The sequence below is a fragment of the Nipponia nippon genome, unplaced genomic scaffold (assembly GCF_047370975.1).
Source record: "Nipponia nippon isolate SJK-2023a ecotype South Korea unplaced genomic scaffold, ASM4737097v1 scaffold_7, whole genome shotgun sequence".
NCBI classification, from domain to species: domain Eukaryota; kingdom Metazoa; phylum Chordata; class Aves; order Pelecaniformes; family Threskiornithidae; genus Nipponia; species Nipponia nippon.
In genome coordinates this window covers 265,893-290,465 of record NW_028262391.1, presented here as the reverse complement: position 1 = coordinate 290,465, position 24,573 = coordinate 265,893, and the positions used below count along the sequence as shown (strand labels likewise).

At 45.1% G+C, this 24,573-nt stretch overlaps 1 protein-coding gene across 10 annotated transcripts in view; it reads right to left on the bottom strand.

Moving 5' to 3' along the window:
- Window positions 1-40: 40 nt before the first annotated feature.
- Window positions 41-24,573, bottom strand: part of MCF2L2 (MCF.2 cell line derived transforming sequence-like 2) — a 182,457-nt gene continuing 157,924 nt past the window's right edge. For 4 of the 10 annotated variants that reach the window (XM_087738487.1, XM_087738485.1, XM_009472855.2 and 1 more), the window contains exons 26-34: window positions 23,181-23,290; window positions 18,059-18,154; window positions 14,024-14,113; window positions 11,778-11,849; window positions 9,955-10,041; window positions 7,606-7,724; window positions 6,925-7,037; window positions 5,814-5,917; window positions 41-4,633 (exon numbers count right to left, since the gene is read on the bottom strand). In XM_087738487.1, coding sequence (XP_087594613.1) covers window positions 4,533-4,633; window positions 5,814-5,917; window positions 6,925-7,037; window positions 7,606-7,724; window positions 9,955-10,041; window positions 11,778-11,849; window positions 14,024-14,113; window positions 18,059-18,154; window positions 23,181-23,290 — 892 coding nt within the window. In that variant the 3' untranslated portion in view covers window positions 41-4,532. Of the gene's footprint in view, window positions 4,717-5,813; window positions 5,918-6,924; window positions 7,038-7,605; window positions 7,725-9,954; window positions 10,042-11,777; window positions 11,850-14,023; window positions 14,114-18,058; window positions 18,155-23,180; window positions 23,291-24,573 lie in introns of all 10 variants that reach the window. The other 6 variants (XM_087738491.1, XM_087738492.1, XM_087738489.1 and 3 more) reach the window with 5 other exon arrangements.

Here is a 24,573-nt window from a genome sequence, read left to right as displayed (position 1 = left end):
TTTATTTTTAATAAAAAGAAAGCTCATTTGACGTGTTACTTCATATAGAGACATCAGCCACAATGTTTTGTACTAGTTATAGTTTTTATAAATTTCAAACAAAGTGTGGTTCTACACAGGTCCAAACGGCGTAATTGCAGAAAGTTCATTTGCACACTTTTTCCTTGTAATAAATTCATACATTCTGTCTTGACCGGAAAAAAAGGACAGGTAATTCTGTGCTCTTTCCCTGTCTGATTATCTCTTATCAGTCACAATATACAAATACATCATTATCAACACCATGGAAAATATGTCAGAAAAACAAACTGTACCAATTCTCAGCTGGGGAGAGGAAATCTTAGCAGCTATTTCAGCTCCAGCCGCAAGAAGAAAAACACAATTTGGCTCTTTTTTCTTATTATTCTTATATATTTCTAATCATATATATATTTGAAGTCAGGCTTTGAGTATTTTTGGAAAGGAAGCGCATGGCCTTTCTCATACCCAATCCTGTTTGAAATCTCCGAGTCTAAGAAAATTATGGATAATAAAATGGCTTTTCATCACATACACAACCAGAATTTAAGACACGCGCGCAGCTCTGTCGTCACTGGCAGGAAAAGCCAGCGTTCAGATGCAGTTTGGCCGCAGCCGTTTATGGTCCAGACAACGACCATTGGTCTGATTCTCCACCCAGCGGGGTGGGGAGGAGGAGAGGATCAGGCCTGATTACATTTTGGCCTGGTTTACTAGAAAAGCAACACTTACCTATCGTGGCAACTGCCTGCCTGTCTGTCTGTCATGACCGCCAGCGAGGAAGGAGTCTGTTGGCCCACTGCACCCGACTGAGCAGAGGGCAGAGTTTCGCGGATGTAAAGCTTCTACAGGTTTCACAGAAGGTGGCAGCAGGGCAGAGGGAGGAGATCCCAGTCCCAGCCTGGGGCTGGAGGCAGGTCTCGCTAGCCCAGAGCCGGGGGAACAGCCGGGCGGCTGGCACGGACTCGCTGGCCAAGCAGCAAGGGCTCAGTGCTCAGCCACGAGTGCTGCCGCAGCACACGTTTGCCTTGGACCTTGTCTCTTCTACAACTGAAACTCGGTGGCAACCATTACTTTCAAATGACTTTCTGGTCACTATGTCATCTCCAAACAACACTGAAACGAAGTCCGTATTTGAAAACTATGATTTTTAGATCCATCTACCTGAAAATGATGGTGTCAAAGACCTACATACAGAATAAGCATACCTTAATGTTTCACATTAGTCTTGCTGGACATTACCAAATCATATTCTAGACAGTACATGGAGAGTCATTCCCTTGTTTATCACCTTGCTTGACAGAAATACACTAATTAAAAGACAATCCTGTGTCCTATTAAAAAAAAAAAAAAAAAAAGAAAAGTCATCAAACCCCATTTTGTCTCGTCAGCAAAGCCAGAAGGTTACTTCTTGTCGGCTGCTTTCAGACGTGTCAGCAGCCTGATGTGTCAGTGAACTTCATTCTTTAAAAAAGCGAACGCAGCAGCGTGGCACTGTCTCACTTCCATTTGCGTTGCAGGCAGCAGGCAGGCCAAGGCCCCGGTTACTGCCCAGCGGCAGCTGCAGCGCTTGCAGTATGGTCTGAGGCCGGAACGTGGCGACAGAAACAGGCAGCTGCCTTTGGCTCACCGGCGCTGCAGGAAGGTTAAGGACACAACTAGTGACTGTGGGGTCCCTGCCCAGGTTCAGCAGTGTCTGAGGATAGCTGAGATACAGCCAGCTCCCAAAGACCGAGAGCGGGGTGCTGTGCCCCTGCTGCACACAGCCACGGGGCAGTGAGTTGCCATCCTCAGGACATTCACGGTGCAGGAGTGACTCAAACTTTGGTCCAACAGGATAAAACATGAGATTTAGGAAAAAAAAAAAATCTGTTTACAAAAGCAAAGTAAGGAGGAGAATTGTTATAATTCAGCCCATACCTTTGCAGTTGTCAGGATGAGATGGTGAGCTGGGAGAGAGGAGACGCTTCTGCAGCAATCCTCTTCCCTGCTCCAGCCCTAGACCGCCCCAGAGGATGCCACCACTGACGCTCGCGGAGGGCACAGCGGGACATGTGGGGCTGAATGCTTTGCTCTCCCCTGGAGGGTCCCTGCTAAAAGTTAGCATCAGAACTGGACACGTGGGAAATCCAATAGCTCCCATTTTACAGGAAGATACTGAGGCGCCAGGGGATACGGGGCTAGCACACTGTCACCCTGCAAACGGCAGAGGTAGGAGATGGACTGACAATACCTGATTTTCCACCTTCAGTTCAAACAGAGACTTCTCACTGCCATCGCACCGTTAGAACGAGATTCCTCCAGAGAAACTCCAAAGTGCAGATTTCCATCTTTCCGTCTGTCAGCAACGTCACAAATCCTAGTTTTGGCAGTTTCATGTACCCAGGGTAACCCTGCCCATCTCTCGCACACACACACACACACACACAAAAGCCTACTATATTTATTAATGTGCAATCAAAGCTCCCTACCCCTCCCCTCTCCTAGGCTTAGGGCAGGGGTAGACAGAAGCACTGTCACCAGGCCATGCAACAATTTCTGACAGTAATACAGAAACCAAAGTGAACTCATTTTAGGGAGAGGATAAAATAATTGCACTACAAGAAAACATCACTGCATATTTCATTAGGGGACTGAAAGGAATCAACTCTTCCCTCGAGAGGCTCATCACTACAGTCCACTAACGGGATCCATGTTCCTGAGAGCCTACGTGTCATTTTTAAGGTAAATGACCAGCACAAAACAGACAAACTCTTATCTCTGTAGGACAAAATTAGCTTCCAAAAAGGTACAGAACTCTCAGGTCCTTTAGTCACGAACGGAAAATGCCAGAAATCACAGAGTTTAGATACTGAGGGTTAGAAGAACCATGGGAATTAACCACCAGAGTGCAACTCATAATTAACCAATAAGCCTTCACAGGCAAACAACATCTGAATAAGCCTTTACCTGCTCCAAGGGGTTTTCTTCAATGGGACTATCTACCCGCTTCACAGCTGTGCTGCCTCACACACTAAGCTATTTGCAATGCCAGCCTCCACTGAGACACACAGAAAAACATTTGGGTCCCTGCAAAGACGAGAACAGAAATGATAGAGACTCCTACTATTTTGCTCCGAGGCTCAGTTACTAAAGTTTTGGTTTTGCTCCATCTCCATTTTTAGTGCTTTTGGCCCCTTTGTTATTTACACAGAGCACCATTAGTCTCAGGGTTAAGCAAAAAATCCCTAATAGGGAAAGCCAATCACTCACTCTTGAGCTTCTAGGGTCATTTTTACCAGGCCGATCGTTGCCTGTTTGCAACTCTTAGTCAATGCTTATCTTTATTAAAGTACTAGCAGCTTTTGTGGGACCTAAGACCCAATTACCATCAAAATGCCTTCATGCCTTAACAGCTGCTCTAAATGAGCTAATGGCTTGTATAGGAATAATAACGTCTGTAATCACTTTATATTATACATTATATCCTTATGTGGCAGAGATTTGGTACAGTCCTTTAATCAAATGTCCTGGAAAAAAGTATTTAACAACAACACTTTATCCACTCATTGGAGCATCTAATGCTCGCTGCCTATTTGCAATGCTTAAGTATATTCCAAATGGGATGAAATGTATCTACTCCATAGCCCAGCACACAAAGAAAGCATGCAGTCTACTCAAACATAGGACATTAAATGGCATTCAATTGAATTCTCGGCACCAAATGCAAAGGATTGTGATTCAGCAACCACAGACTGCAGAGGGGGCAGAGGAATGACTTATTTTGTAAAAAGAGTTCAAAATGTTCTTTGTCACAGTAGCTGTCGCGTCTTTGCTTCCCTGCTAAGCCCTGCACCTCCACCTCGTTGCCAGGAGTTGCCATCGCATCACCCCAACACAGGCGATGGGCAGCAGGTTGTTCACTGTGCCGTTGCAAAAGGAGTCGCGGCATTGCTGTGCGAGGCCTCTCTGATGGTCCGAGTCAGAAGCTTCCTTTTCACAGCCACCCTGAAAGGGGATGTTTTTGGTGTTGACCATCAGCAAAAAGGGCACATTTGTGATGTATCAGCTGGAATTAAGGAGGACGGGGAAGGCACAGCCAGAGGCAAGCAAATGGAAAAACCTCCAGGCGACCCCATGGCAGAGCAAGAACTTGTAACGGGGCACGTGTCCCTCTGCAGTAACTCGGTGTTCAAGCAAAGTTGCCAAAAGGTGCGTGCATAGTAACTCCTCAGCTCTGCTGTCGACCTAATTTAGGCCACGTCTTCTGAAACAGTTTGGTAATCAATGCGAGAAGCATTTTTCTCCTCTAATACTGAAGGTGGGTTTTGATGCTTTCTGGATGTTTAATGCTCCTTTCAAGTTTGTTTTTCCCAGCTTGACAGGGGGACACCACAGTTCTCATCTGTTCGTGCTGATAAAGTTTTAGTGAATTATGAACCTCAGAGCTTGCGAGAAAGGCAACTTTGATCCAGCGTCCACCCAAAATAAACAGAGCGATGGATGGGGTCCTGAGGAAGGCTGGTTCTGCTCGTTCAGCTGCCAGCCCTCTGTTCTGCTGGGAAGCTTTTGGCCACCTCGCTCTCCTTGGTGTCTGACTCTACCGAGGCCGTGCTGCAGGAATCGTTGTACATGTCTGAAAAGGAGGACATGGGCATTGTCACTACAACGCGTCTAAAGGATTTCCCATCTACAGTCTTGAGGGTCATTGTTAAAAGCCTGAAATAAAATAAAAAATAAATAATCACAATTCTACTGCTCTCCTAATTCCTTCAGTAAAGGCAAGGGAGGCTCTTTTGGTATGTAACCAACTGTCATGTCTGTGTGGCTTTATTTTCCTTTTGAAGCATTAGACATGCCAAAGAAATGAGAGCCATAGTTAGACACTGACGGTGAAGGCAGAACTGACCTGCGGTGGAGGTGAAGGAGCAGCAATTACCAGACTCCCTTTAAACCACAGCAGAGAATCCTGCCTAACTTTCAAAAAAGGGTTTTCTCTTTTTTCACTTTAACAAACTGACCAAAAAAAAAAAAAAATCGAAAGAAACCAGTAAGTCGGAATAGAATGCTGGCAGCTCTCTGTCGCAGGTCTCCAGGGACTGGCTGTGCCAGGTTTTGCTTGCTTCTGTTACCAGAAGAAAAGCGGGACACATTTTGGTAAATTATATTTGAGGATGGGCAAAAATCAATCTAAAATTGTAAACCTTTGATCTGCAGAGTTGCTGAGATTCAGCTTTTCCAGTACAACCTGTTTGGGTGTTAGGTCAGAACGAAAGCTGAAGAAAGGATGACTTTTAGTGCTGAGTTGGCTGAAATCTGGCCAAGCAGCCCTTCCTCCAGCCTTTGGAGCCAGCAGTGAAATACGATGAAAGCAGTAATGGTTCATGAGATTTTAATGTTTTCAAACCTAGACCAGAACCACAGCCCTGATGCTGATCTAAATCCAAAGCTGTGTCCGGATGAAAGCTATCCTGCAGTTACAGCACACCTTGCCACATGACACGCTTGGGCTAGCTGTAAAGTAGCCAGCCTGGGTACTGGTAGCCACAGGAGTGTGGTGGGAGATTCAAATTCTGCCTGGGCAGGGGAAAACAATTAAACCATGCCCAAGTAAGCTGCTGCGCCTAAGTAGCTCCGACACCCAAGGCACCAAATTTCAGGCTAGCTGAGCTGCATCACCAGAGACTGCAGCACAGACGTGCACTCAGGCCGAGTACTTTAAAATAGAAAGTGCAGGTTTTTTTAATCACATCCTTTTTTTATCACATCCTTTTTTAGTATGAAAAAAAATGCCAGTAACACATTTCCTCTATTACCTGCATTGCTGTTCTTAATTATGTTGTTACTGTCCCCCTCTGCTGGCTGCAATATACTGGAAGGAACCCAGTCGCTTTTCTCAGAGACCAGTTTCTTCACTAACCTGGAATTCAGAGAACAGTCAGTGAATTTCCCTACATTGCCTTTCCCTGAGTTGTGTTTCTTAGAGGTGTATGTTGGGCAGCTATTTCCTAAGCTAAGGAAGTAGGCAGAGGACCCAGGGAAGCCCTGCAGGTAGCCGGCGACTACATTGCAGCAGTGTCGGATGGTGACCCAGTATCCCAGCACAAGCTCACTTGCAAACAGATTGGGTGACAAGGAAGCAGTGGCTTTGGCCTGTGTTTGAGACCCTGGGCCAAATTCAGAGCTGCAGAAACTGAATCTTTCATGTTGTCCATCCCCCTTGCTGTAAATATCACGCCAGGTGGGTGGTTTTAGTTCACTTCCCACCTACTTCACCCCATGGGACTTGCCTCCATCTCAGTGGCATGTCAGTTCTGAGGGAAGGTCTGACTGCACGGGCACTTCAAGGAGGTCAGATCTTCTTCCTCCAAATTACCCATGGAAAGAGCATTCAGATGCCCAGCCAGGTCTGTTCCTAACACTCACTTGTCGGCAGGAGAGAATAAACACACCAAAACGTCTGTGAGCTCGGGGGGGGGGGGGGGGGCAGATTCATTCCACTGTGTCAACCACGTCTTATATCTAAGCCTTTGGGGCTAAAAATGCTCTCTGGTTCACTGCTGCAGCTCGGTGGAAGGCATGGGGATTTTATTGATGTAGCCTATGGGAGGATGCTGCCTTTGAGAGTTGTCCTTCTGGCTAGAAGGTGTCAAAAGCCCAAATATTCCCCTCCGTTTCCTTTATGCAAACTTCTGTCCTCTTAAGCCTCATGTCACAAGCATTTGGGATGAAAGCCAACCAGGTGGGATTAACCAAAGCTGCTCGTACGTTCGTGCCTCCCACTGCCTCTTGCACATTGTGGTCAGTGGGGCGAGTGGATTTGGATTGATTTTGAAGAGGCTTTGACATTCTTCTGAATATTTTCCATCTTTTCCAGGAGGGTATGGCTGTTCTACCTGTCAAATTCGGTCTCTCTGCTGTACTTACCATTGACCGTTCTCTCCTTCCTGCACAAACTGAACTAAATCTCCATCCTCGAGAGTAAGAGAATCTGGGAAACAGCTGTCAAAACTGCCTTCTACCCGAAAAAGATTGGTCCCCTAAAATGAATGAAACAATGCACCAGAAATACAGTCACTATGGATGAAAGAACACTGTGCAAGAGAGAGGGAGTTTAGTTAAATACTGAATTAGGCATTTCAAGCTAGCAGAGATTTCTTCTGTAGGGAATTGTGTCACTTTTTATTCCTTTTATCATGCCCAGGTTAAATATTATTCAAACTTAGGACAGAACTGTGCTGTGCATTCAGGCTTTAGAATTAACCGGCCAGCCATTATTCTGATACAGAAATTGCGTTTGTGACACCAGGTTAGGTTATCTCGAAAAGTCTGAAATTACTTTTTTAAAGGCTCAGAGTTTTCCCTCACTTTTGTAACAGGTAAAGCTACAGCTTACAAGTAAGGGTGACTTTTTATGGTCCTGATCCTGATCAACAACAGTCTTGGAATAATCTCCCAACACCCCAGATCAAATTCCCATCTTCTGTATTCCCACACACCCCTGAATTTAAGGCTGGTGTGAACCCAAACTTTGCACGTTAAATCATGATCTTTAGAGCAGAGGAGGTTGCGCAGGGAAAGGGCAGCGTAATTTGAAAAAGGAATTACATTGTTAGGGTTGGTCTCTTCCTCCAAGTCAGAAGAGTTGGAGAGTTCATCTGTGCTGGAGGGGATGGCTTCGAAATCTTCAAATGTGTCTAGAGATGGAATTTGCCTGCTGGGCCAACCTTTTCAAAGCAAATAAAACAAAAAGAGTTAGCTATCAGTTATGAGCCTCTTTCAGACTCAGTCTTTTACAAATAAATGTCACAGGTTCACATCCCACTATTCCACTTACTGAATTGCTTGCATCTGTTTTACAGCTTGTTCCCTGATTTTGCCATAAAAATTACGTGGCAGCCATTATGCTGTCCCTAAAAACCTGTACCACTTGCTGTCATTCGTGGGAGGGCAGATTGTGTGGCCACAGTGTGCGTGCCCATCCATACCTTGAATGTTTAGCATTGCTAAAGCTCTTCAGTTCCGGAGGTACAAAAAGCAAGGACCAGGAACATTTCTGCGGAACAAGCGCTGTAGCAAATGATAACTTCTGCTGACATGATTTTCAGAAAGCCATGCTCATTCAGTTTCCAGCTTACCTCCGCATGTTTATCTATAAACTGAAGTCCAAAGCCATTGAATCGTGGTTGACACCAAGGTGATATTACCACCTGAGGAACTTACAAGACTATACTCTGGAGCAGGCTGGAAGTGCAGGGAAGGGACAGTAAAGTCCATGGCACAAAGACAACCAGACCTTGGTGGTGGGTAGAGAAGATCCCATTAATATTTCTGCTGTTAGCAGTCCTATTGCATGATTTGCACCCAAAACCACCCCAGCCCAGTGGAAGGGACTTAATGAGCCATTTCCAGCCCAAGCACAACAGCCAGTCTTTTTACCTACAAAGGCATGCCCAGAGGATGTGTCCCGAGGGAAATTCAGGCTGAGCCTTATAAGACCTGCCTCCCTGAGGCTCCCGTGATGGAAAAGTAACGCAGCCTCTTCTGTACAGCTGGCAATCATGATCTACACTTTCCGTCACACTTGATGCCTGTCCCTTTTCTGCCAGGGATGACCACCGTCCAGCTGGGAGGAAACAGACCTGCCAGGGGACTCTGCAGCCCTGACAGATACAGGCTGAACGGAGTCCGTCAAATCACCACGTGCCTTCCTGCTTAATGCACCTGCTGTACGTTAGCCGATTCACAGGGACTTGGGCTGAGCAGATGCTGAATCAAGTTCTTTATAGCCTGTGGGCCATTGCTGTCGGCAAGGCAAAGCAGTGCTCTGACAACGAGGCACGAGACAGATGCTCATGCAGTGGGACTATGCATAACCCAGCACTCACAACCCACAGCAAAACCTGGCCTGAGACAATACAAAAGCCAAGGCAGGCAGTTCAGGCAGTAAACAGAAAAGTGATCTGATCTAGGAGAAAGAGGTTTATTAATCAATTTATTTAATCCCTCCCCACGCACATACTCCCTGCTACGGGCACTGGTTGGTGCAACACCGGGTCACGCAGCTCTGCAGCCCCTTCTCCTCCCGCCTGTTACCTGGGGGCCGTGACCGCCCCGACCGCTGCAGTTCAGCTACAAGGGAGACAGCGGCCGCCCTCCACGGAGCGGCATCCCCGGTACAACCCTGCAGGGATGGCTAGGTCATCCGTACTTTTCAAGGTGTGAACTAGCCTCTGACGTGGCACTCACGTGCTGGGCTGCAAGTGTCCCTGCCAAGGTCTGTACCAACCGAGTTTTGAGACCGAAGAGACAATTTCAGTGACGGACCATGCAGCATATAGAACTGGACCCCATATTCTGTATCCGTTGAATCACACCAGCAAAATACTAGCAACTGTCTAAATGTACACAAATACATTGATGCTAATATTAGCTTCAAACTGCTACAGCAATTTTAGTTCAAATTCACAGGTTGGGCTACAAACACCAAGAGAAAAAGATATCCGCCTTCCCACTTAGACAAAGCTTCAGTGGTCTTTTGCCACTGTCATTTGTAGAAAGCATCCAAGGCAGAAACCTGAACAGCAAGGATTCTTTACAAATATATGCATCAGCCGCCTTCTTCCATACAAATTGCTATTCTAATTTCAGAGACTAAGAAATAGCCTAAGTTTTATGTATACTTAATTCAAGCTATAAAATAACACAGATCAAATTCTGAGCTCTCTGACATCAGTTAAAAGAATTGTTTTCAGCTATGCCTGACCTACAGAAAACCAGAATCCGGGACACTGTTTCTATAGCTGCTTGTGAGCTAAGCTTGTTCTTTCATTGCTTTCATGGGAAATAATGTTCATTAAAAGAGAAAAAATCCCTTTAAGTTAAAGAGAGAAAATATTATCTTAAATTTATATTACAGTCTCAAATTGAGATGATAAATGTTTTCATTTTGTTTACCTGTCTGTGAAGCAGATCTAGGTACGGGTCTCGTGGTGGAACCGGTGTTACATTTAGTCTGGGCCAATATGGTGTTCTCAAAAGCATCTGTGACAGGAAGCACAATTTTGTGTCTTCAGGGTGAAACGGTGACCAGACCACCAGTACAAAGTGAATTCCTGCATCACCTCTGCAACTGGTAGTCTCTTTAACAAACAGGCGGACGGGGGTCCAACAGTTACAAAAGAGGAGACACATGACCAGCACAAACGAGTGAAAAGACAGCAGCATTCCACAGAAAAACTGTAAGTCTGAGAAGGAGGGAGAACAGCCAAATGGTGATGTTAATTAAGGAAAACGATGGCTGGGTGAACAGTGCAGTGTTCTATTTCACTACAGCTTCCTTACACATTTTTAACATATTTTCCTTGCAGCATTTCAAATCATTCTGTAGGTGATGGTATACGATTTTGGTGCCCATCCATGCAGCAATGAAGGGGGACCAGGGAGGGACTTCTTCCCAGCCAGAAATGAATGATCTCATTCTTGATGAATGCAACACAATTTTGTGGGGGAAGATTTTATCTAGGTAAATCAAACCCTTTGCACTAACTCTGTCAGAGCTCTGGCAAGAGCAGCAATATCTTCTGGTAAAGGGATGATGATGCTCATTGTCTCCTACCTGAAGAAACTCAGTCTGGTAAGGAATGTTGTGCAGTAGGACCATGTTTTTAGCCAGTGAGGATCAACTCAGCTCTATGCTACGGATAGTACTTGCACCTGGAAATACCCGCTGCCTCTGCAGCCACATGGTACGCTGAGATCAGAATTATCTCTCATTGAGGAAAGTGAGGTATAAACACCACAGTTTGGGAAACTCTGGTGCTGGGTGCCAGGATGATTCCAAACTTAGTGCCAGGGTCACTGGCAAGAGGAAATATTCTGCAAACAGCAAAACCGCTGTTTCCTCTGCTGCCTCTGAACTGTTTCTTCCGGCCTCTCTGTTCCAGCGTCCTCTTCTACTGGGAGTGAGATAGGAGATAGCTCCAATACGTCACCAATTCCACCACTGACCTGGCCACCTGCCCTTTCTACCACGGTTTTGTACAGAGCAACACAAGAAAGGATTCCTCAGCTTACATCTCTCTCCTCCCTGTCCTGCAAGAAGGGTACCCAACTGCTTGTGTCCCACCAGGCAACATGTGCTGGCAGATCCTCTTGTAGAGGGAAAAGCTGACAATGGAAGCTGGTGGTCTTCCAGTGGCTGGGGAATAACTTCCCAGTTTCACTCTTTGGTATTGTTTATTAAACAGTAATTGATGAATCTGCTGCAACAAATAGGTGGAAATTCTGCTTGGCTGAAATGAAACACTGCACCTTAAATGGATATTAATGCACAGCCTAGCCTCTTCGGTAATCCTCATGCACATGGCTCCTGCTCCTCTTAAGTATAGGCACTAACAAGGGAAGAGGGATGCCAGCAGCCAGACTGCAGGTGAAAAGTAGCCCCTTGGCTCCCTGCTGCTGCACTCTACGGAGTGAGGTAGAAGCCAGGCAGAAAATCCAGGTCCAGATCACAGTCTAGAGCGTTACTTCCCAAAACAGGCTGAGAATTGGGGTTTTAATTTAGGCCCATCCCTAGGTGAAAGTTGGTAAATATAACATGAGTGCAGGGGACAGGCAAGGGGATAACAAGCTGTCTTTATCACAGTTAAACAGATAAACTGACACCAAATCCCTAAGGGACTCCAGTGTCGTTTGCCAGCAGTGATGAGATGTGAATTCAGTGAATAATATCAAAATATTGCCAAACAGGTTTTCATGCAGGATGGAAATACTCATACCTTCAAACCCCAGGGGAGTTGGGTCACTCTTTATTTCATGTCTCTTGACTTTAACTGCAGGAACAAGGGGACCTGTGTGAAGTTTGCAGAGTCACAAGGCTGTAAATATTGTTAAACTTGCTTTCCCATTACCTAGAAACACTACCTGCCTAATACTTCCCATTTCACCCAGAAAAATGACCAACCCCTAAATTTTAAGTGGTGAAGATAAACACTTCTGTGGTGTGGATAGGAAAGAGGCCCCTTTTTGCAAAAGCCCTGAAGACAGTATATGTATTTGCTTCCAATCAGGTTTCACAGACATTTTCTCTCATGCTTGTCCCGGAGATGGCACTAACACAGGCAGGCTCACAGTCTCAGCTTTCTACCCATAAGGCTGGCAGGGAAGAGCCCACAAAAGCCAATACTTCTGCCCCACAGAAGTGGAGGGCATCCATCACAGGTCCACCTACAGTGCTTCTCCTGTCCCCTGACTCCACATGTGGAGGACTGGTGATGTGACGGAGCTGAACTTGAACTGTTAGCAGTGAGGATCAGTACACAGCAGTATGCAGTAGCCCTGAACAAGGTGATCCAAACCCCCTGGCTAGACCTGCATTTGGCTAACGCTGAGACAAGACTCAGGCTTCAGTCCTTCTGTCATCTGAAACATTTTCTTAAAGCAGATGCTGTAAATAAAACACTTAATTGAAAAGCACTGGTTTTGTTTTTTAGCTTTTAAAATCATTACAAAAGTAGTTTTCTCAGCATTCCAAAAAATTGCCAATGGTCTCGTGGTGGACAGGATTTTTTTATATGAAACTGTACCAAAGTTTGAATTTCACTGTAATTCACACATGCTCTCTTCGGTAAACAACACTAAAGAACAACCCTTGGTTGCCCATTCTCTTTCTACATAGGTGCTTCTCTCTCTTCCTGAGCTTAGGAAATCAATATTAGGAAATAATTCAATCTTCCCATAGCCTAAGAACCGATCTGAAGCTGTTGCCAAGGTCAGAAAGCTGTAAGAACCTCTTCTCCTGTGCTATGCCCTTCATTTCCACGTACTGATGTTGTAGTGTTATGGTCTAAAAAGGCTGGCAAAGAAACACTGTAGGTAGCGGTAATATCACAACCTTCCTCTGCCAATAAACCCCCCCACGCTATCATTTCATGACACCCTGGAATTAGGTCGTTTCAGATACCTCTTCCTTCATTGCACAGTCAAAGATACGGTTCGTATCCATCACAACTATTCAGAATGCACTACCTCACGTACTGTGCAGCCTTCTTCCTGACAAATACATAGCCAAGATTTTTATACAAATGAATTCAGCCATTTTTCCTTCTATTTTGGTTTGTGAATTGCCCCACAAATCTTAAACTTGCACATTAGTTCCTCTCCTTCATTCCAGGAACTGCCAAAAGACAATATATTCGGAATTCAATGCAAGACCATATGTTCTGTTTTCAAAAGTAACTCTGACATGTGGGCATAGGTGCCTACAATCCTACTGATTTTCAACACAACCAGCTTGCCCAAATGCATGGGCTGCTTTTGAGTTTAAATGTAGGCGCTAGTGCAACAACTTAAAAGTAAATTTTGTAAAAGTGCCTTTTCTCAAAATAATTACAGCTAAAAAATAAAACTTTCATAAGTTTCCACACGAACTACGTAGAGTTCAGTGCATTCTGGGCACCTAGCTCCCTTACATGTGCCTGCAAATTTCCTTGCAATCATAATTTCTAATCAGAACAGTGATTATGCTAAATATTCTCAAAACTGGCATCTATTACTACTCCATTTTTGGCTTGATTTCAGGCTTTCTTACCATCTGATGTCTGCTACACAATGCAGAGATTCTCTCCTCCTTGAAAGCAAAAATCCTAAACAACTTCAAGGAAACAGAGAAATAATTTCTACTGAATTTCAGTTAATCCAAACCAGGGAGAAATTGGAAACCTAACCCCACATCAGCCAAAAATTAATCCAGTTTCCATGGAAACGAGCACCACTCTTTGAAGCCCATTATGGAGAAATGGAGAAGAGTCATTATACGTGCTGGCAGCACACCTTGATATACATTCAAAATGTCTTGGCCTGCCTCCCTGCAGGTGTTATACTGGTCCTGACTCTTCTTCTACCAGAACCTCCTGCATTTATAAAAACTGAGCCTGATGTACTCACTCCGTGAACAGCATTTGGCAGTAAAGCTATCAGTCAGCAGGAAGGGAGAAGGGCAGCTAAGCAAGCAGCACGACGGTACCTTTGGTCACAGCGGAAGCATTAACTGTGGTGCTGATGGAGGAGGCTAGGGAAAAGCGACGGGTAACTTCTCTTTCCTTAGATTCTGGATCTGGGAGAACAGACAGATGCAATGCATGGCAGGATTAGAGGTTAATAAGCACTGAGGGTAAAAGATGTCCAAAGCAAAGCAGCAGCTGGAAAAGGGTAAATAAAAGGTAGGTTGCTCCACTAAAACAGCCAGGAAAAACACCCCCAACAAAGTGAAGAGCACAGAAAAGAGTTTATATGAACATATTTTTTTCAAAGCAATTCCAATCACACCAATTTTAATACTTCGGAAGGGAGATGTATGCCATTTAATATTTTAGCAACCAACTAGTCTAAGTACAGCTACAAAACACAGAGAGATGAGCATGATGGTTAGAATGGTGTGTGTGTGCGTCTACAGATGAGGTTTGGATTATTTTAGACACTGAACTGCTTGTTCTGTGATGACTGACCTGAAACACACTGCAAACCAAACATGAATGGTTTGGAGTTCACATTTGTCATTCCTACAAGTTAACTGTGTGGATGCCTGAAAACGTTCTCTGAGCCTCCATCCTTACTCGTGCAAATCAGCTTGGAGAAAGGGAAGACAACACAGCTGTTTTTGTTTACTCCAATGAGGATCCTGCCTTTTCTCAAAGTCCACCCAGGAATGAAGACACAACTTCCCCACATTTCACCGTGAGATGTGAGTAGCATTTTTGACTCAAAATATTTCACGAACAGATCAGAGGTATAAATGGACTAACCGTCTGCTAGCTTCAGAGAGCACACGATGTTTCAAAACACGTCGAGGTCATTACGCAGCTCTTAAGAGGTTGTATCCACACATCTACAAGCACATCAATACACTTCTTGCACCTACCAACTACAGCAGCGCCACTTGGGAGAAAACGGTGCTTGCGTACAAATATTTCCAGATTAATTTTTCAGTCTCTTCTGCTGAAAACACTCTAAGCACATGTGCTGCATCACCCAAGTGAGCATTTCCATTGAGACATGAGTAAAGCTGTTCATACGCTTCATATCTCAGTGTCAGTAAGATACTTGAACGCTTTACCAGGACACAACCTCTGCTGAAAATAGTATTAGAAATGGCTTCAACTATTCTGTTGAAGGTTTTAGATTTGTCAAAAACTATTTGTGATTTTTGTGTTTTGATTTTTAAAAACATCAAAGAAATATTTATGTAAAAATTAAATAGTTGTTTCTTTTTCACTGAAAAATTCCCTGGGATAGGTGAAGAGTTAGTTCACACAACACTCTCTGTTGCACATGTTTATATGCTTTGCTGAATCTTAGCTCGATGTTCTCAGATGGTGCCTGTGATTCAAAGGGACTTTTCTATTCCAATTGCCTCCTTTCTCTTATCATGTCTACCTTCTCTTCTCTCTCTCTTTTTTTTTTTTTAAATGGTTAACTGGCATACAGCACTGAAGTAAAATAAGTTTCCGGTGATTTTATATTTCAGGTTTAAATATCCTGTGCAGAACTATACTACTGTGAAGATTTCCTTGCCAGGGATCTTAAAAGTCTCTTTCCCATTCCTCATCTTCACATTTCCTTATTTTAATGTTCAGCTACACAAGGTTTCTCTTCAGTTTGTTTTTTCCGTATTTCTGCCTGGTAAATGTCATGTTCACTGCATGTTTCCAGTGGAGCAGAAATTAGCGTGACTGGTTGAACTGCAATTCCTGTAATGGTCTGTTATGCCAAAACATCACGAAACCATATTAGCTCCTTAAAATCTCAATGCAATTTTAACTGTAGATTGGCTACTGTAAAAAGACTGTAAATTCTGTATCTGCCAATGCACCTCCTTATCAATTTACTCATAAAAGCACATATATTCAAGTACATCCTTATTCACACCTCCTAAAAGGCTGAAGAAAAATGAGAGGTTAAACTCTGCTCTCAGTGATAATTACAATGGAATGACTCCACGTTTGGACTACTGTAACTGCCCTTATTAAAATACAAAGAAAATTTCACTTTATAACTACGGTGTTGGGCTACATTTACACCACATCATGCAGCTCTTGGAGACCCCGTGCCAGCTCCGAGGAATATGAGCTTGGCTCTGCAAACCAGGACAGCTAGTGCCAGCCCAAGGCGGGGAGATGCACAGTGCCGCGAGCGTGGACTTCCACGCTCTGTGGTGTCCATTCTGTGTGGCTGCCCTGGGGTCTCTGCCCTGACCGAGTGCAGGATGGTAAAGTTTCGCCTCCAGACATCAGCATTTCTCCGGCCAAAACACCAAGGTGCTTGTACACAACGTTTTCTACCCCATCATATCCAGCCTGGGCAGACAGGTCAGCAATGCTTTGAGCGCCCATGCTCCACTGCCAGTTGATATCTATCAGACAATCTTCTTTTCCCCCTAGTTAGTCTTGTTATTTTATTGTTTGAACCTTCCCTTTTATGTGTTCTGGCCATGAACAGACACAGCGGGTCTGAACCAAAGTATGCTCGGCTCAGCATGCCACCTCCTGCCACAGCCAGTAACGAATCCTTAGACAAAGGGGTCAAGAGCAGGACGAGCTCTTATTGCAGTAGCTTCCCTGTTACCTTCTCACCGCCTCCGATCTGCCTCAACAGCCGGTCCGTATAGCGCTAACATAGCTTTGCATCATCACTGCCTACAGAAATGACCGCACGCTGCAAATAAGCCAGGCTATTTGCCAACTGGTTTCCTCCAGGTCAGGACCAGATTAGCGACTAAACAGCACGAGAAAGTGAAATGGGACATCGTAATGGAGGTGCTTCACGGGAATCTCAAGTAACCAGTTCCAGCAAGGCTCTGAGCTGAGAGTGCCTACAGCTTAGGGGGTATGAACTCTTCTGAACTGTGCTTTGCTGTCTGGAACACAGAATGACTGAATAAAATGCAAGACATTTCACACGACAAGAAAAATTCAGATAAAAGAGCAAGAGTCCCAAACCAAAACTGCAGATCCAAATCACCCGAATTACTGCATTTCTGAAATCTGTATTTTGTAATTGATTCCCCCAAGTCACCGGATCCGAAAACCACTCCCTTTTTTGTACTCAGAACATTGAACTGGTTTGTCCATCTTGGATCTTGCTACCAAGTGCAGCTTTAACCTCGCAGCCAGAATCTTACGGCTGCTCTGGCCCTTGGTGTACTCTCATCTACTTTATAACGTTGTAATCGTTATTCCTTCATCTTCCTTCTTCCTCCTCTGATGCTGACCATCTCCATCACTGCACACTAACCCTTTGTCTCACGGAAGAAATACAATGTATCAGAACAGGAGAAAAGTCTCCTAATAACAATAAAAAGAGCAATTACATTATCTTTTCAGAAAGTAATTGCAAATAGTCATTCAATTTCATTTCTATTCACATTTCTTTCTTTCGTCTAAAGTCTCTTCCTTGTACAGCCATCACAGGAACATGCAATGCTCTCTACTCATGGAGAGTAAGTGTCTTCTAAACATTTATGCACAAAGACTCAGAACACACCGTTTTACAGTGTCGTATAACATAATTAAGTAGAAATGGTAATAAACCCCAGATCTTCTGAATTCCAGTTCCTCAGTGTAACACTAGGCCATGGCTGAGCAACATTTGAAAAAACAAAGAGGTCCAACCAATGAACAATTTAACACACAAAAACCTCATGTAGCACAACACAATGATACCCTTCCCTTCAAGCCAGTAAACTGCTGAAAGAAGTTAGGCTGGTGGTTTAAAACATGTTCACGCTTTGGCCCTTGAGAGAAACTGGAAATAAACATTACTTGCACTGTGCACCAGTAAAAGATCCAGACAGTCAACTCAAATGTTGCCTTGCCAACACTGCCGTGGGGTAACAGCATCTTTGAGAAGAGCCGCCATACGTGTGTATCAGACAGGAGCATTTTGGTGAGATGCGGCAGCACTTTAGGAAATAGTGATGGATGGCACTATGGGATGGAGAGAACATTGTGGGAGCGCAGGAGACAGATGGCCAGAGACCAAATGCTGCATGGGGTGATTTTACCTTTGGGTGGAGCTCTGCGGTTGGAAAGACCTTGCAATGTGAATCGCTTTCTAGCAAGCGCTGTGCGCTCAAGGTTAAGGCTGGTGGAAGCATCAACTAGGAGAGAGAGGGAAAGGGAAGAGAAATAAGGAAGGAAGGGTCAGCTGTTCAGCTTATGGGAAAGGAAAGGTTAGCACTGGATGACAACTTAAAATAAATAAATAAATTTTGATTCAGTTCAAGCCTGAGCAAGAGCTAATCAATTAGAAAGGTGACATGAGGTCAGGGTGATTAAAACAGCTGAGCCAAACAGAGCCCCTGGGCTGAGTTTGGCTCACCGCGTTTTAATGGAGAACAACAACACAAAACCAAAGAAAAACAGGTGAAGGGATGTAGCTCTCATCAAAGGAAAATACAATTTAGCAGCAAGCTCATTAAAAAGGATCTAGTGCCTTTTACTATGCAAACACATTGTTGTGGTTGGAACGGCAAGGTTGTAGGGAGAAATAAGAGAAGCAGCCTTGCAGCGCAGGATACATACAAACAGCAAGTGTTGCGAGCACTCCCACTTCTGCTAACCACTACTAGCACTGAAGAGTCCGCCGTCATCCGCCCTGTGGCTGATACGCTCCCAGCCTTACCGGCTGAAGCCTTTCTAACAGCCTCCAAAGCTGGCATATAGTCACACATTTGATCTCACCATTTGCTGGGATATAAGGAGTGCCATGCCAGCAAAGCTTACTTGCCAGGCTCCCATGTGAATAAGCCAGCCATGCCACCTGACAGTCGCCTTTATAGAGATAAGTAACAGATGGATTTGGGTCCTGAGACTCTGGGTTTGAAAGATACTCAGTTATTCGCATTGCAGGAAAGAGGTGGACCTAGATCAAACCCCCGGATCCATGCATTCCTGCCAAATTCTGCATCTGCCCCTTTCTTTGTGTGGGCAGGTAGCACGCAGAAGGTTTATCGCAAAGGAGCAGGAGAAAAGCCATCCGTTGGCTGCCTGGTTCTGTGCCTTAGGATTTAACCACTAGCTTTCTCCTCCTCTTTATTTCATACACTGCCAAGTGAAAATTATTAGAGGCATAAAGGAAGACCAGAAGTACAAAGGGAACATGAAGAGATAGTGAATCCACACCGATGGACAAGCAACAGACAGACAAGCTGTGCTTCCAAAGGCAAGCGCATCCCATCACTTCCTGATTTGCAGCCAGGATCCGAGGTGCCTGCGTGCGCAGGAGGGTGTGACCTGAACAGATTTTAACAACGCAGAAGTACGATGTCGGTGTGGTCCAGCTCCTTCCAGCCAGTGGCCTGATGCCACCCTTGGGCCAGGCGGGTGCATCTGGTGAGCAACTGCGACTGAGCAGTGGTTTCAGCTGTGGGGCTGCCCGCAGCTGCACTGGGAAGCGGTTGGCTTTCAGACTGCCTGTCTTGGCCTAAGAGCCATTCCCTGCCATGGCTGCTCCCACTGCCAGGCAACCTTTGTAAAGATACTGTAGCTTATAAAGAATCCGGAAACTGGTATATTTACTTTCGGTCCGCATGGAGCAAAAAAATCCATAGTATTTGATTATCACAGAGTCATGCAGCAAGTACAACAGTGCATGTGTACAGGGGGAGGGTTTCTATGCTAGTTCTTCAGCTATGCCATTATACTGCTTCACCAACAGACCCCATAGGATTTCACAAGTCCCCACAGCTTCCCAGCACCAGCCAATCATTAGAGACTGGTCTCTAAAGACACGTTGTCTCCATGTGAGTTATTTCAAACCTTTTCCTTCATTCTGCAGGTATACCAAATAACCCTGCAAACCATTTCCAAACATAATAAGGACTAGGTCCTCATGGGCGACAGGTTGCATATGAGCCCGCAATGCGTATTTGTAGCAAAGGCAGCCAACGGCATCCTGGGCTGCATTAGGCAAGAGCCTTGCCAGCAGGTCTGGGGAGGTGATGCTTCCCCTCTGCTCAGCACAAGCGAGACAAACCTGGAGCGCTGTGACCTGTCCTGGGCTCCCCAGTACGAGAGAGACACGGACATACTTGAGTGAATCCAGCGAAAGGCCATGAAGGTGATTAAGGGATTGCAGTAGCTGGCATGAGGAGAGAGTGGGAGAGGTGGAATTGTTCAGCTTGGAGAAGAAAAGGCTCAGGGGGATCTTATCAATGTATTTAAATTCCTGATGGGAGCAAGTAAAGAAAATGGAGCCAGATGCTTGTCAGTGGAGCGCAGTGACAAGATGAGAGGCAATGGGCACAAATTGACATACAGGAAATTCCATTTAAAAACAGTAAAAAAACTTTTTTTTTGCTGTGAAGGTGGTTAAAGACTGGGACAGCGTCCCTAGGGTGGTTGTGGAGCCTCCACCCTTGGAGATATTCAGAACCCAGCTGGACACAGCCCTGAGAAACTCACTCCACTGACCCTGCTTTGAGCGGGGTGGTTAGACTCGGTGGTCTCCAGAGGTTCCTGCAGGACTCGGCTCCCATATAGCTTCAAGTCAGCGAATCTACCAATCGGGTCCACACAAAATACTGTTTATATGTAGATAACTCAGTCACAGGCACTTAGCCATAAGAATAATGAAACCGAAATAGCTTGACAATAGTGCCCTCCCCCTCTGTACTATAGAAAGAAAACAATATTTTAAAATAATCTGCGTTCAGATGAACTACATAGATATTGGGAATGTTACTGTCAGTAGGTGGCACAAGAGAGACAGTTTTGGCAGAGAACCAGACTCCATGCTGCTTGTGTACTGCAGACTGGCCCAGCCATGCCCTCCCCAGAGGGCTGCCGCACGATTCCTCTGCACCTTTGAAAGCAGGACCCAACTGTACGTTTTTAAGACGAGTTCAGTCCCTGCGGAGTCCCAGCTAGAGGCTGTGGTGCCTCACGGGGACACAAATTAAAGTTTTGGGCTCTACAGAGGGACCTGGCCAGGCTGGATCGATGGGCCCAGGCCAACTGTGTGAGGGTCAACAAGGCTGAGTGCCGGGTCCTGCACTTGGGGCACAACAACCCCAGGCACCGCTGCAGGCGTGGGCAAGAGGTATTCCTGGAGGTATTTAAAAGACAGGTAGACGTGGTGCTTGAGGACATGGTGGACTTGGCAGTGATAGGTTAATGGTTGGACTCAATGATCTTAAGGATCTTTTCCAACCTTAACGATTCTATGATTCTGTGATTCTAAGAGTGGCTGGGAGCTGCCCGGCGGGAAAGGGCCTGGGGGTGCTGGTCGACAGCCGGCTGAACATGAGCCAGCAGTGTGCCCAGGTGGCCAAGAGGGCCAGTGGCATCCTGGCTTGTATCAGGAACAGTGTGGCCAGCAGGAGCAGGGCAGGGATCGTCCCCCTGTGCTGGGCACTGGTGAGGCCGCCCCTCGAATGCTGTGCTCAGCGCTGGGCCCCTCACCCCAAGGCGGCCATGGAGGGGCTGGAGCGTGGCCAGAGCAGGGCAGCGAGGCTGGGGCAGGGGCTGGAGCCCAAGGCTGGGGAGGAGCGGCTGGGGGAGCTGGGGGGGCTCAGCCTGGAGAAGAGGAGGCTGAGGGGAGCCCTCATCGCTCTCTGCAACTGCCTGAAAGGAGGCTGGAGCCGGGGGGGTCGGTCTCTGCTCCCCAGGAACAAGCGATGGGACGAGAGGGAACGGCCTCAAGCTGCGCCAGGGCAGGGTTAGGTTGGATGTTAGGGAAAACTTCTTCACGGAAAGGGCTGTCAGGCCCTGGCCCAGGCTGCCCGGGGCAGGGGCTGAGTCCCCATCCCTGGGGGGATTTAAAAGCCGGGCAGATGTGGTGCTCGAGGACATGGTTTAGTGGTGGCCTTGGCAGTGCTGGGTTAACAGTTGGACTTGATGATCTTAAAAGTCTTTTCCAACTGAAATGATTCTATGTTCTATGACATCTAGAGCCAGTTAGCTCTTCCGCTGGCTGTCCGCGCAGCGTGCTGTGCAGGCCAGGGTGCACACGCGCGCCCTGAATCCCACAAGAGAAGTGACTCACTGCTCGGCTCTGCAGGAGCAGCAGCCGCATACCAGAGGACGAGGAGGCTCTCAGCTGAGCTAGCAGGAATTATGGCGAGAGCCCTGAGGAACTCGTCATGGGAAAGCAGAAGGCAGAAGAATGAAAATCAGCATATAGGGTGATCCCAGTTCCCACACTCTCATGTAACTTGGACCAGTTAAAAACCACCAATAATTTTCCTGGAAATTTTTTTTAAAATAGGGTTTATGAATTTTAAATGCTTTTCAACTTTTTTTTATTTAAAAAAAATCATATTTTTAAAAAAGAAATTTTTACTGAAACAGGTTTTTAATTAATAGAATTGGATTTTTTAATGAAGAATCCATAACTTTCTCCCCAGAATGAAAACTTATTGCAATGAAAAATCTTCTGGTGAATAGCCTATTTTTCAAAGAAAAAAATGTTCAACATTTTTAACCATCTCTGTTTATAAAGGGGCCTGCTGTTACTTTAAGCCTGATTTGAACATTCCTCTCTTAAGTCATCACAATTTTCTTTTTTATATTCTTAGAAAGGTCATTGCTTTAACATTTCACAATACTACCTAAAAGAGAAACTGATGTTGAAAGATTTTCTATTCCTGCTACTGCCACATGACATCCAGTTTCTTTTTCGTGTTCATTTTAACCTACATTGTACAGAATACATCTATTGTATTTACGGCCTCAAATAATGGAGTGATCACATGTGCATTTATTTACTATACACTAGAGGGGAACCTATACACAAAGGAGGCAAAAAATCTCATTTGTTAGCAAAGTCCATTGACAATCTTAAAATTAAATATGGCTAGAAACCAACTTAGCTAGGATACAGAAAGTTAAAATACACATACTATCCCCCCAAAATTCTGTTTAAAAAAAAAAAAAAAAACCAAACAAGTTGTATAAAGAGTGCTGTAATGCATCAAAACTCAAGACTTAAAAAATCCTAAACTGGTAACACTTTTTGGTGTTCAAGAAGTTTCACGGTACAGTCACTCAGCTTTGTAGCATTTTTTTTTATGTTGGGTTTAAACAACATACATTTAAAGTATCCTCATCAAACTCTAGAAATGAGTGTGCAAAAATAAAAATATTACCCTTGGGAAGCAAAAAGCTCTGTGTCAGAACTCCTACCTCTCTTTTGTCTGGAGCTGGGACTGGAATTCCTGTTTTTGTTGTTAGATGCTTCCACATTTGATGTCTCAGATTTGTTTTCATATATACTTGATGACTTCCTGCTATACCTTTGGACAAAAGAAATACAAAAATAGTTACATTCCTGCTTAATACCTAACTAAGCACTAAGCATTCTTTCTTACCCTCAGATATGGAAGCCTAAGGAATAAAAGGCAGGTTTTAAAATTGTGTGCACTATAAATTCTGCATCTGTCTAGGCAGGTACGGTGGAAAAAACCATTCTAGCCCCCGCCTCCTTTCCACACCACACAGTAGGGGATGTCCTTAGTGAGAGCTGAGCAGGGAAAAATGGAGGAACAAACTGGTTAAGTCTGCACAAGCTCCTTCTGCAAGTCCAACAGATTTGGAAGGAAGGGGTAGGAAACCAGATTAGAAAAGAGGACCCCAGTTTTCTGTCCTTTGCAGCATAGATCTATCTGACTCCAGGAGAGAAAGGGGTACTGGATGGTCACGTAGAGGTCATACCATGCGTGGAGGAACATATGGATTCGACTGGCTCCAGGATCTCCCAACTTCTGTTCCTTTTGCTCTTTGAAAACATGAATCCAAGTGGATTTTCCTATCTACAGCTGAACCACAGAGAAGGGGATCCATCTCGCCAGGTTTGCACAGGTACCGGCCTTGCCGCCTGTAATGGCAATGACCCCCTGCCCCAGGTCTGTAGGACATCCGAGCTGCAAGATCCTCTCAGGGTTCTTGTCCTCATTGTTTTGCAGACGTCTGGTGGTGTGAGTGTTGGACTGTTATCCTTGGCAGACTGAATGTTCCACACATTTCATTACATCTACACACCTGAAATACTCTTTCCCAAAATGCTCGTTATTAACATGTATCAGCAATTACATCGCTGTTTACAATTAACGTATGAACTGTTATACCTAACACTCATAGGGTTTGTCTTGCTGTAAGGCAAGGTCCAAGGTATCATTAAAAACTTAAAAACATTTGGAATACTGGAGATCTGTGAATACCTTTTATAACTACAAGGCAGCCTGGGACTCATTGTTTTGTATTTGAACCTCTGACCTGTTTCTGATGGAACCTTAACAGAGGTCTCTGTTACCTCCTGTACTAAATCAAAATGTCATTTTGCAGCCTGATGTCAGGTACAAAATGGGGATTGAAATAAATATGGGAACAAATCCAAAGCACAGTCACATTTCCTTATTCTTTTTCCTCTGTTCCTTCCCAGGTAGGCCGAGATAACTATGAAACACACAGCTCACAGCGTTAAAGATTCACAGCTGGGAGAAGGACACCAAGAAAACACACAAGCTTCTCTGAAACAGCATCTGCAGTAAAACTCCAAGTGTTTGTGTGCATCTATGTG